This window comes from Lepisosteus platostomus, chromosome 10, assembly GCF_059453375.1.
Source record: "Lepisosteus platostomus isolate fLepPlt1 chromosome 10, fLepPlt1.hap1, whole genome shotgun sequence".
Classification (NCBI taxonomy): Eukaryota; Metazoa; Chordata; class Actinopteri; order Semionotiformes; family Lepisosteidae; genus Lepisosteus; species Lepisosteus platostomus.
In genome coordinates, this window is record NC_142620.1 from 26,167,328 (window position 1) to 26,180,030 (window position 12,703).

The 12,703-nt window shown below is 37.1% G+C and overlaps 1 protein-coding gene across 1 annotated transcript; it reads left to right on the plus strand.

Annotated features, from left to right (window-relative positions):
• Nucleotides 1-683: 683 nt before the first annotated feature.
• vti1b (vesicle transport through interaction with t-SNAREs 1B) lies at nt 684-12,691 on the plus strand. The gene is made up of 7 exons (XM_088648914.1): nt 684-784; nt 1,614-1,755; nt 3,452-3,510; nt 4,616-4,807; nt 5,844-6,017; nt 8,457-8,518; nt 9,887-12,691. Exons 2-7 carry the CDS (start codon nt 1,659-1,661, stop codon nt 9,978-9,980), a joined length of 678 nt encoding a protein of 225 aa, XP_088505040.1. The 5' UTR covers nt 684-784; nt 1,614-1,658; the 3' UTR covers nt 9,981-12,691.
• The last annotated feature ends 12 nt before the right edge of the window (nt 12,692-12,703 follow it).

Consider the following 12,703-nt stretch of genomic DNA (forward strand, 5'->3'; position numbering starts at 1 on the left):
GTCCTATAAACCCCAGTAACATTAGCAAAAACACTTATCTGAAAAAAAACACAGTTATTTTCTATTGGCCATGGGTCTGTAGAATAGCTCTGATGTATTTTTGACGAGGTCCCAGTCTGGGAATGGGAGGTGCTCTATAAACCCCAGCAGTTTTGACAGAGCCACTTATCTGACAAAAAAAAGGGTGATTTGCTATTGTCTGACTGTCTTAAAATTGTATGTTTCACCACTTTTGATGGTGCAAAAAAATGTTTTTGCCCTTGGTTATAGTCTAAAAAACTGAATTAAAATATAATAAATGATTTGATTTAATTAGAAATTTCAGATACAGCTCCTTTAAAAGCTTGCATCTTAAAACCTTTTTCATTGGACAGGAAAAAAACATGTCTATGAAAAGAATATAACAATGACAATTTTTACAGTACTATAAATGGAAGAAAGGTGCTGTAAAATTAATAAAAAACTTCTAATAATCTTAGATTTGTCAAACTTGGAGATTAGTGGATACGATTTAAAATTAAAAAGGACCCTCTCAAATTTTGGCAGAATGTTCAAGGAATTACAGTTACCCACGAAGAAATAACAAAGCAGGTGTTTCAGCTTAATGTTGCTATACTCCTCATACTATACTCCTGTGGTAGCTGAAGGCTTTTATTTTGATTGAAATTCGGCTATTTACATACACTTCCGGATCATTCGCGTCGCTTAATATAACTAGCTTCCTAGTCTTAAGCTTTCAAAATAAAAGATCCTAAAAAATGTCTGAGAAAAAAATCCTCAACAGGTAAAGTTATATTTCTGATAAACGTTACATATTTACACTATATGTGCTCTGCTTTAAACATCATCTAATAGTATCAGGCTACGTTTCTATGAAAAATATTAACTCTTAAGTGCTGTAGTCTTTGCGGTAGCATACAAAGAGTTATTCTACTCGTGCTCCTTGCTTTTAAGTTTAAAGTCTACAAGGTTGATAGCTGGCATAGTTTTGGGTGCACAAAAATGTAACTACCCGAGAGAATCTTAAAGATGTTCCATTTAAAATAAAAGTATACGTAAATATACTTGTATACGAATCTTTTAATTTGTCTTGAAAGGCGGCTTTCTAGAGGACGATTACTGAGATTTTTGGGAGACTATAGGTTTGTAGAAACGTTTACTGTTCTAAAAGATCATTTAGATATGTCATTTAGATAAGTCAATTAATATGAAAAAATACCCACTCAAAACAACAAAAAGCTTTTTTTTTCACAAAGCATACTGTAATATTTGCAGATAAAACAATTTAAAGGGTCACTAATCATGTGAAGCTTATTCCCACCCATTCCGAGTACTACATTGTCCATAAAGCTTTGCTCTTTAGTTTTCCTTGGTAGAAGCCTTTATAAAATACACAACATTTGAGAGGGAAACTTCAAGTCTTGTAATTAAAAAAATAGTTAAGATAATGTCATGTTTTATAACGTAGCATATATGGCGTTATTATTGTACCTATTCTTCTTATAATGTTAATCCCTTCAAAACAGGCAACGAAAAGTGGTCTAAACTGCAAGGACCATTACCAGGAAGTCCCGATAATCTTTTGTTTTCACGTACTTATATTTGACTTGTAGGTGAATTACGCGGTTGGTTCCTTGAAACAAAACACAAATACTGAAATGTCTTCCGAAGAGTTTGAAAAGTTGCATGAGTTTTATAAATCCCTTTTCGAAGAGCTAAAAGTGATGCCAGACCGAGTGTCCCGATGTCATGGAGGTAAGTAGAAAGGCTTCGAAAGTCGAACTGGAATTTCAATCAATAAAATACCAGAAATTCATTGGAATTATAATATATAATATTAATTGGAAATACTTCACATTACGATAAATATTTCGATGGAAAACCTAACACAATATATTAACGAGACATTTTAAAACGTAACCTCAATTCAACGTTTGAGATTTCTAGCTCCTTAGTGAAATATAAATGTTACAAGTCTATATTATCATTATTGCTGCTGACAGTCGGTGTCGTGAGATGAATACAGGCTCCAGGAAGGTACTAGGAATAACTGAGCTGTTACCGTGATTCTGTTATCACTGAAGAGGCACAGAATGGTTTACGAATGTGTCTGTGCAAGTAGAGCGCAGAATTCGCTCTAAATATTCAAGTAAATTTATATTCAATATTAAAAAAAAAGATCGACAAAGCAATGTAGGAAATGCACAATTCTAATAAATGCAATAAAATGCAAACCTTTTGAAAAAAAAAAACTTTCGTACAGTTTGTAGAACAGCAACATACAAAACAAGAAACTGATAAAGTGCAGTGCAAACGTTCCAAATTATAAAACATTTATCCGAAACGTCCTGGAACAAAAATTCTTTTACGTTTTCTTCTTTTAGAGAAGCCCTGAACTCGGAAAACCTCATGAAATTGTAATGATATCAGAATTTTAATTTCAGGAATTTTCAAAGTCCCCATTTAGGTTCCGTTCATTCCGAGAGACAAGTTTGGTAGTAAGGACTTGCTCCTGATGGTGCTGCCTTCATCTGGATTGATACTTAAGACTCACATAAGGTTGCATTCTTTGCTGATAATGCAGTACATGACTTCTTTGGACATTAAAGTGTCATGGGTGGAACAGGCGGTTTAGGCCAGACCTCTGATGAGAAACAGAAAATGTACAGAGGAACTTTAAATTGTTCAGGATAACCCATCTATAACAACCAACTTCACTGTTTTAAACCACTGTCACCAATTTCATATAAAACACAAGAACCTCAAAGAATATGTGGTCCACATTTTGTTCTTTCTTTTGAACGTTTTTAAAACATTACTTGTAATAGGTGTAACATTTAGAAAATTGTCTTGCAGTGCTATGGCCCTGGTGTGCTATCTGTGTGGAGTTTGTATGTTCTCTTCGCGTTCGTGTCTGTTACCTCTGGGAGCTCCAGTTTCCTCCCGCAGTCCAAAAACTCACTAGTAGATTAATTGGCACCTGGGAAAATTGGCTTAAGCTCCCCAGCAGCCCTGTATTGGATGAAGCAGTTAGATAATGGATGAATGGGATTTAACTTCTGAAAATAGTATTTTGAATCAAATGCTTTTTGTAAATCTTGTGTACAACATAACTTTCCTTTTCAGTGCTTATCTATACAAGTTTTAACATAAAACCTCTTTACTGCCTCTTTGGTGCCTGCTTAAAGTTCTACAACTTGCTTTAGAATATGAAAGAAATGTTACTTAGGGAAGAACAGGACACTTTGGAACCAGCAGTAATGTGTTATATTATACTTATTTAATATTTTATACGTAAGGGATGGTGAGGTAGTGAATACAGCACTAAATCCCTAGCTGGGGTCACAAGAGATGTTCTAGCGAGCAAGCATTTTTTAAATATAGGTATGCCAGTGCATGCAACTTGAACCTTTTTGCTATGAGCACAACTCTAAAACCTTTCTTCTTTCAGAGGAAAGGAAGCGGCATGTGAGAGTTTTTGATGAAAAAGTAGGAGAGGCAGAGGAAATGGTAAGGAAAGGATAAGGTGGGATTTTCATTGTTAAATGTTAGTGCTCTACAGGGTTTTAAGGCTGTCCGGGGAGATCTTGATTGTCAGCTAGATCCATAAGTTCTATAATTTACTCAGTCACCATATCAACTAATTGAACAGTTGAAGAGCTGCTTTTACATCTGGCTTGTATCTGACTTCCCCTGTAACCAAATAAATCAAATGTGCTGGACCAGTCCTTTGCTAATTCCATGTTTGAATTTAGCCCAGTGGCTTTTAGACCCCCACCCCCCCACCCCATGTTCGTTGACCTTTGTTGCAGATTTGTGAAACATTTCATATCTGCCCTTGCCAAGCAACACTTACTTATTTGTAGTAGTATTTTCCTGTATGTACCTACCTACAGTGGTGCTAGAAAGTTTGTAAACCCTTTAGAATTTTCTGAATTTTTGCATAAATTTGACCTAAAATTTGATCAGATCTTCATCTAAGTAAAAAAAAAATAGATAAAGAGAACCCAGTAAAACAAGTAACACACAAAATGATGATGTACGTTTTTATTCATTTATTGATCAAAATGATTTTTGTTGGAAAAAGTATGTGAACGCATGCCATGTCTCGATCAAAGGAGATTTCTGAGGATCTCAGAAAAAGAGTTGTGGATGCTCATCAGGCTGGAAAAGGTTCCAAAACAATTTCTAAAGACTTTACCAATCCACTGTCAGGCAGATAGTGTACAAATGGAGAAAATTCAACACCATTGTTACTCTCCCCAGGAGTGATTGTCCAACAAAAATCAATCCAAGAGCAAGGTGTGTAATATTCCGGGAGACCACAAAGAACCCAAGGGTAACGTCTAAGGATCTACAGGCCTCTTTTGCACTGGCTAATGTCAGTGTTCACCATCAGGCAAACAGTGAACAAGAAGAGTGTGCATGGGAGGATAGTAAGGAGGAAGCCACCACTCTCCAAGAAGAACATTGCAGCGGGGTGTTCATGCAAGAAAGCCCACCAACATCACTGAGTTGAAGCAGTGCTGTAAGGAGGAATGGGTCAAAGTAAAAAAAAATACTACACTTTTGATTTCTGTGTTTGTAAAGTAACATTTTTTAAATGTACTTGCAGCTCCAGGAGATGGAGAAAGAACTGATTGGAGCTCCTCCTTCCTTTCAAAACCCAATGACCACTAAGATCCGCATTTACAGGCGGGATCTGGGGAAGCTGCAGCGTGAGATGAAGAGCTCAGACCTGGGTTTGGGGTTTGGGGTTCGAGGAGAGGGCAGATATGGAGTTTTTGCTGCTGAGAATGAGCAAAGTGTAAGTCTAGCATAGCTGTTCTGGAGAGGAGTTAACTCTCCAGTACGAAAGCCTGAAAGTTCTGTCTCAACTTTTTCTTTCTTCTGTATGTAACATAGATATTCACCTTTCTAGACTATCTGATAACGGATTTTTGTAGTTATGCATGAAAGGACAAGGGTTCTGTAAATAGACCATGTTTCATAAATGTTTTAAGTCTGAATTTTAATTTACTAGCTAACTAGACTAACCTATGACTATATATTTAATATTGTGAGATTGTGTGAGGATTAACAGTGTTATAACTGCAAATGAATTGTGGGAACTAACATTATAGTGGCATGCTGTATGCGTGCACAAGTACAGATCTGGACATATTTTTCTAATATGTTATTCAGAATGCTGCACCTACAGTATATGCTAAATATGGTGAAAATAGGTAAAGACTTAACAATGGCAGAACTGTTAATACAGAAATATTTTTAAAATGCTGCTGTCTGTTTCATATTCAATATAGGAAAATCCAAAATGTGATTTGTAAATGTTTTACCATGTTCTATTAGTGTTTTTTAAGAATGTTATAGCCCCAGATGTAGGATTTTCCTAAAAAAACAAAACATACTTGCACTTGCACAGCTTAAGAAAACTTATTTTCTAAACCGTTACTCCTGTCATCTGCATTAAGGTGCCAAATTTTGTTCAGATTGCTTGAGCACTTTAAAGAAGATAAGGGACAAATAGGAAGACATTAAGCATTAGATATAAGGTTGTATACCTGTTCAATTTAGGATTTTATTGTATTATTATTATTATTATTATTATTATTATTATTTTTTGAAATGTACAAGAATGAAATTCATTCTTAACACTCTTTTCATCCTGCAGGAACTAGTTACTGTTTGCAAAGTTTAGAGAATAGCTCTCACACGTGTCCCATGTTGTCCATTTAAATGAGAGACAAATTTCAAAATAGAATTTGATCAGGCTAGTATACTGGGCCACTGTCCCAGTATTTGATGTTTTAGAATCCACACTGACCTAGTCTATTATGTTTCAGACACAACTGCAGTCTCAAAGAGCCCTGCTCTTGCAGGGAACAGAGTCTCTGAACCGGGCCACGCAGAGCCTGGAGCGATCTCATGGCATAGCAGCTGAGACGGACCAGGTTGGGACAGACATCATCGAAGAGCTGGGAGAGCAGAGAGAGCAGCTGGACCGCACCAGAGACAGAGTGAGTGCAGCTCTCTGCACCAACCCCCCCCCCCCCCCCATACACACTCTGTTAGGAGAAGTGAAACTGATAGCCTGAAAGACCTGGCTTACAGTGCACAATGAGAAAGCTCTGCTTCTTGCTGTGTTTCACTTCTTTGAAATATGTGGTGCCCATTGTTTTGGATGCAACTTCCAAGTTTGCAATTGACTGCCAAAGGAAAAGGCTTTTGAACATCTTAGATTTGTATAGAAATAAGTACTAGGCAACTTCCAAAGCCCTTTTTATGCTTACTGAAAATTAAAATTGTGAGACATGGTCAATAGAAAAATGTATTCATTTTCCACACTCCCACTGTTTTTTTTCCATCTTTAAACTTTAATACATAATTCACAAGTGAAAGTAAATATTACTTTGGAGCAAAATGCTGTAATGTAATGCTGTTAAACACAATTAAGTCAGCAGAAAAAATCAGGAGTCATTTATAATGCTTAATTAAAATTGTTTGAGTCCTTCTGTAAGGATAATGGCTTGATAGAATTTATTTAATTCCAGTTCAGGGTTTTTCCAGTCTGCCCATTTTGAATGTCCTCCTCTATACGAATTAGATCAGTACACAATTTTCATAATTCTCTGACTAGCTGCTCTATCAATTAAGCATCCTCTAAGTTTGTCACACACTTTTATCACCAGTGACAAAACCTCACCAACAATTCATTACATCTGCAACAATGATGGATGCATCACTGACAACTTCATCACTGGACTTCTCTGTCCTTGGCAGTTTTTCATAACGTTACATCCTATTTCATTACAATGATAATGTCAAAAAGATTTAGAAATCACTAGTTGTAGTCGTAATATGCATTCATTATAGCGCAAAAAACTAATTTGGTTCAAATTCATTCTATTCAGACCAGTTATTAAAACTCACTTACAAAATAAATAAAATGACAGTATCACAAAATTTGATCAATTCTGAATTTAGTGCAAAATCGTGAACTTTATGAACGTAATGTAACACATATAATATATCATATAATCGCAAACCCCTGGTCTCTTGGTCCTTGGCAATTCCTGCCCACTAGTCACAGTTATGACTAATATAATGTGATGTACAGGTTGTGCATCAGATATTTCACAGCAGGAAAGTTCCAACGTGATCTGTATGCAGAGTTAACAAGTAGTATTTGTCGGCAAAACCATCTGGGAATCAAGAGCAATATTTATTTTGGATTAAAAGAGATGTATTCACAAACCTGTTTGTTTGTAATAAGGCTGCTTCACATCACCGGACGTCTGGCTGTCTTGTTCTGAACAGCAGAATATAGCTCTGCACATACCGGGAAATTTAGTCTATTTTGTGATGTGAATTGGAGGTTTTACATGTTACTGCGTACATTTTGTTTTCATTGTGATTTGAAATGCACTCATCAATGCCAATTCTTTCTAAACCCGAAATATACAAATAGCATTGTTGTTCCCCTTCAAGATTGGTTTCCTCTTGTCCAGCAAGTATTCCAAAGACCACAGGAAGTTTTCAGTAAAGCTTATAAATATAAATCTCACTGTTCTGTAGAATTATATTCAGGATTTATAATCCTATCTTTTTGGGGGCTTCCTACTTGCTTTCAGTCTCTTTTAATACTCTATACACCACTGAAATGAAACTTTAAAAGCAAATACCTTTACATTTATTAAAAATATGTTAACACATTAGTAGCGATATATGCCTACTCACACAGTGCCAAGCACAGAGTATCATTTTCCTGGACTGATTACAGTGATTTTTTTTCTTCAGCACAGTTGTTTGTTTAATATAAAAAAACCTTTACAAAATCACAGCAATGACATAGAGAGATATTTACAGTAAATTCAGTTACTGATCAGAAAAAAATGAATTATCTTTCCTTGTCAAGAATTACATGTCAAGAGTTCTGAAGTTGGAAAGTACACATGGGTGCATTCTAAATCAAATTTTAGATCTTTCTACAAAATCATTTAACTAGTCAGAGTACATAATGAAGTGATGAAACAATGCACCAAATATTCAAATTTAAAATAATTCTTCATAAAATCAAGAGACACAACTTAAATTAGTGTACCACACATGCAGATTATCCCTCTAGAATAATGTTCCTAAATGAACACCCAGTGCATTTTTGTTAATTGCATTGCATTATAATCCTGCAGTCATTAAATGCACAGAGGTAGTTGTTTACTAAAAGGCTGTGTCCTCAGATCCAGGCGTAGTCGTTGGAAAGGAACTCTTGCAGATCTGCTGTTGTGAGCAGCAAATTGAGAACTGCTGCTGTGAAGCATTTTGGGATCAACAGGGATGCAAATTCTTTTCACTGAAAATGAGTGCATGGTACAAAGGTGCCAACTAACATGGCAAAAGCTTTTCCCCATTGGTTCAGCTACCGAACCTTCTAACTGTGCCTTTTTGTATTTGTAAAGCTAGTTCACACGGGAGAGAACCTCAGCCGCAGTCAGAAGATACTACGCTCTATGTCTAGAAGGTAATGTAAATAATGCTCTTACTTGGATTCATTAGAATGCAATGTCTCCAAGACTGCCACAGACCTCAGATTCATGAGGTCAACGTCAACTAGTAGAGGACCAAAAAAACGTTAAAAAAAGACACAAGAAAGAATATGATCCCTTCTGTTAAATATGAGGGTAGGGCTATTGAGCATCCTCTACCCTTGTTCTGGAAAGCATGGACCCTAAAGTACATTGGGATATTTACAGTAAAATCTAGTTCCCTTTGTTGTAAAATTCAAGCTTGGTCGCAATTGACTTTAACATCCCAGCATGTGCATTCAAATCTACTTACAAATGTTTTAAGGCCATAAAATCAATATTCTTGATTGGCCATCTCTATCTCCAGATTTCAATAGGACATTTGAGGTTAGGTCACAAGCTCAAGTTAACCTGATAGAGCAGAAGAGGAATGGTCAGGAAATCCTATTGAACAATGTGTGAACCTAAAAGGGTTTTTCGTACCCTTTTAGTGCTATCAAAGCCCAAAAAGGATTGTTGGGGTATGACAAAGTCTAATAAGAAAAATATCCAATTATTTTATGCAGATTGAATTTGCTGTATCTAATAATGAGACATGACACAAAGTATCTAAGACTGTTAATCTCATGGTTTTTTGTTTTCAGTTACGTAAAAAACATTGAATGTTCTCAGGTTTTTTTTGCTAAAACCACTTTTATTACATTATATAAAGAGAATGAGTAAAGCATGAGCCAGCTATAAATACGTTCTGAGACAAACACCCTAGCTAAATCCTCAAGATCTTAAATCTTATAATTTAATGTGCCGACTAAGCACATTAAGATAGTATTTAGTGATTTCAAATTGATGCTTTCCTTTTTGTTGTTATTAATGTGATTCACGTCTGTGAATTTAGAACAGAAATTCAGCCCGAACACAGTAAATTGTTCATCATTATCATCATCATAAGTCTGTGTGTTTGCACATCACAAATTAATCTCACCAAATGATTTTATATGCCTGACATCCACCTGTGGAAGAGAAGGCCTTGACAGCTTGCATCAGCATATTTTAGGGCCATCAAAATGCACTTCTGAATGCTGAGGAGGATATACAGATGTGTATTTGGCACTTTGGCAGTGTGCCATTATGGTTATATTTGCAGATGTCTTGAAACATTATTATACAATTTGAATACCAGTGTTGAATACTATGTTTTAATTTTGGTGTAGACATTTTGTGGCCTGTAATATTCCTTGAAGGACAAACCATTCTATTTTATAAGGTACTACAAAATATATATGGATTATTTTAAAATTTGCTGACTGAAGTTACTGTCCATTTTTAGAAGTCCCGGGGAGATGACTGATCTTTTTTCCCTGCAGACTGATGACCAACAAGCTGCTGCTTTCTGTTATCATCCTCACGGAGCTTGGCATCCTAGGAGCAGTCGTTTACCTCAAATTCTTTCGGAATTAGTATCTTCTCATACATAGACTCCTTCTCCTCCGTGATCTCTTTCTGGAATTGGTGGGTTAACAGCACAGACCCACTTAAAACACAAAGGAAGAAATGGACAGCCTGTTTTGCACTGCTTTAAACACGTAAGGAGAGGGGTTTTAGATGGACCCGAATTATTCCTGATCCATGAGCAAGGTGTGTTGTCCAGACTGAAACATATACGTCAAGCTAAGCTCAGCCTGATCACACACTGATAGTGCTTTGTACTTGATAAAAGTATTGCTCTAACACTTATTCAGCTTTGTCTAGTCTGATATTAAGCTTTTGGCATCAGCCTACTTTGCTGTTAGTATGTTATACATTGCTGGGGTTTTCCAAATCTCTCCTAAGAACTTTTTTTTTCAGTCAAGCTTTTCACTGATATCTGTTAGTCAGGACTTCGAAACTGAACCCTGTTCCTAGAGGAAAATGGTTGTAAAAACTGGTGGTCCAATCTATAATGGCAAAAGAAACATGAAGTCACATGTTATTAATGTATTTAATGGATATGGTACTTTTTGAAATGCTGTACCATTGAGACAAGATGCAGTGGATTATAGCTGCAGGCCTTACAGTATGACAACACAGGTAATGTCCAAGGATAGACCACCTGTTCTTTTGGATCCATGTCTCCTTTTTGTAGTTTGTCCATCCTGTCAGTCAAGTGTTTGAGCTTCTGGAGTGGCTTAACAGCCACGCACCAGCCCAGAGAAAGTGGCAATCTACTTGGGATAAAAAGACTCCTCTCCTGCCTGTAATGCTTGGAATAAACAAAGTATTGTAGTCTACACTGAAAGATAGATATGGTACTTTAAGTATTGTAACGTTGCCATAGCCAAAATGTAATGTAGTGGCTCTCTGAAGGCACCAGTTCTGTAGGGTTTGGGCATTTACTGAGACAATTATTAATTGCAGCAGTAAATCACAAAGTTGATTCTTTTGATGGCTTTAGAATCCAACCATGCAACATAACTCAAACAACGCACACACACAGGTACTAATACACGAGGATACATTTATTAATACATAGAATATGCATATAAACCTAACAGATCTTATCGAGAGGGTTATCAGAATACAAAAGATATATATTCAATCAGTTACGAAGAGTTACATATATCAAGAGGACATACGTTCAGTATATCATTCATTTAGACCGTTTCATAAATGAACTTGGTTATAACTTCTACATTAGATACTCAAAACAAGTACATAACTCTTAGGAATTAAATTGATATCAACTGGTTAGGATAACAATTGAATTCTCGAGCTGTAATGCATTGAAGTTGAATACTCATCCAATCTCTGGGGATTCAGATCTCCTGCGGGCACAAAGAAACAGTTGCAGGCTGTTGCTGTCCAATCCGCGCTCTCTGGCTCGGTGCCAGGCTGTGCTGTGCGGCTTGCGACGGTGCGCTGCAGATGCTCACTGGCCGGCTAGTTAGTGTTGGCTTTAACTAGCAAAGTTTGTGCACAGGAGAAAAGATGACTGTGGGTCCCAGCAAGTCAGGAAGAGGACCGGTTCGTTCCTGATGAAGCGCTAGTTCTGAATAGTGATTCAGCTGTCCACAGTTCTGACCTGTTCACGAGGCCTGCTGCTGGTGCTAACCTTGGGTGGATCCTCTGGTTACTCTCTGGGAACCTCCGCTCTAGACTCTTAGAACAAAGGAAAGATCTGGCACTCGGACACACTGGCCGTTCCGTGGTTGTCCGGGCTGAGTCTCAGGATGGTCAGGAGGCGCGCTGCGAGAATGTCCTGTCCTTGGGAGCCTTCTGCTCCTGGGCCATCCTGCCCTGGAGTTCTCCTTTGAATTCCCTTTAGAAAAGTCTCAGAATTCCCTCCTGAATCTTACAGAATCTCCCTCTGAATCTCTCAGGCTCTCTGTGTTGCCTGTTTTTACCTGGAGGAACTTCAGCTCGTTGATTGGCTGAAAGTTCCATGGGCATCAGAGTCCAACGTGGGTTACTCGGCCCTACCAGTCTCTGATTGGTTGATCAAGGTGAGATATGAGTCACTTACTCCTGACACTTAGGAATGCAGTCCAGATGTCCATCTGGCACTCCCTAGACAGATAGGCGCCAATGGATGACCATTGATCATGATAGCCAGGCTTAGCTGAGTGAATCCCCATTTGGGAGCTGTCCTTTTCAAAGGAACCTTAAATCAGCCTGCATGAATAGTTTCTCTGTGGCTGCACCACAGAGATGAACAGAGAAATGAGGCCTGATTTGGGAAAGCTCAGAAACACTTAATTCTTTCTTATTAATAAGCCTCGCCGCTACAGTATTAACACTAAATGCTTAAGTACGTGTTATTTATAACATACAGCTGTGAAATATTTTAATCAGAAAGTGGTCAGGTAAAACTGTACAGTTTGTTATGAATAAATATTTTAAAGGAACTTCACATGAGGAAGCAGATAAAACCACTGGCACGCATTATCATTGACTATTGCATCATACCTGTACATTTTCCTAGGTTAGCAATGTCATCATAATAGGGATTTGGGAGGATTTGACCAAATATTTGTTAAAGCGAGATTTTTATAGCTGGTTTGTTGCCATTTTTTGCTAAATGCACAAGAGTTAACATTGACAATTTGATTTAAATATGGTGTGCTTTACATGATCAGATATACTTAAGGAATAGAGTATGTTTGTAACAATTTAATAAACTGCTTTCTAGTGCAGCACACTGATTG

Coding starts and splice junctions, on each gene's coding strand:
- vti1b (XM_088648914.1), top strand. CDS start 1,659: ATGTCTTCCGAAGAGTTTGAAAAGTTGCATGAGTTTTATAAATCCCTT. Junction 1,756..3,451: donor AGTGTCCCGATGTCATGGAG/GTAAGTAGAAAG, acceptor TTCTTCTTTCAG/AGGAAAGGAAGCGGCATGTG. Junction 4,808..5,843: donor CTGCTGAGAATGAGCAAAGT/GTAAGTCTAGCA, acceptor ATTATGTTTCAG/ACACAACTGCAGTCTCAAAG.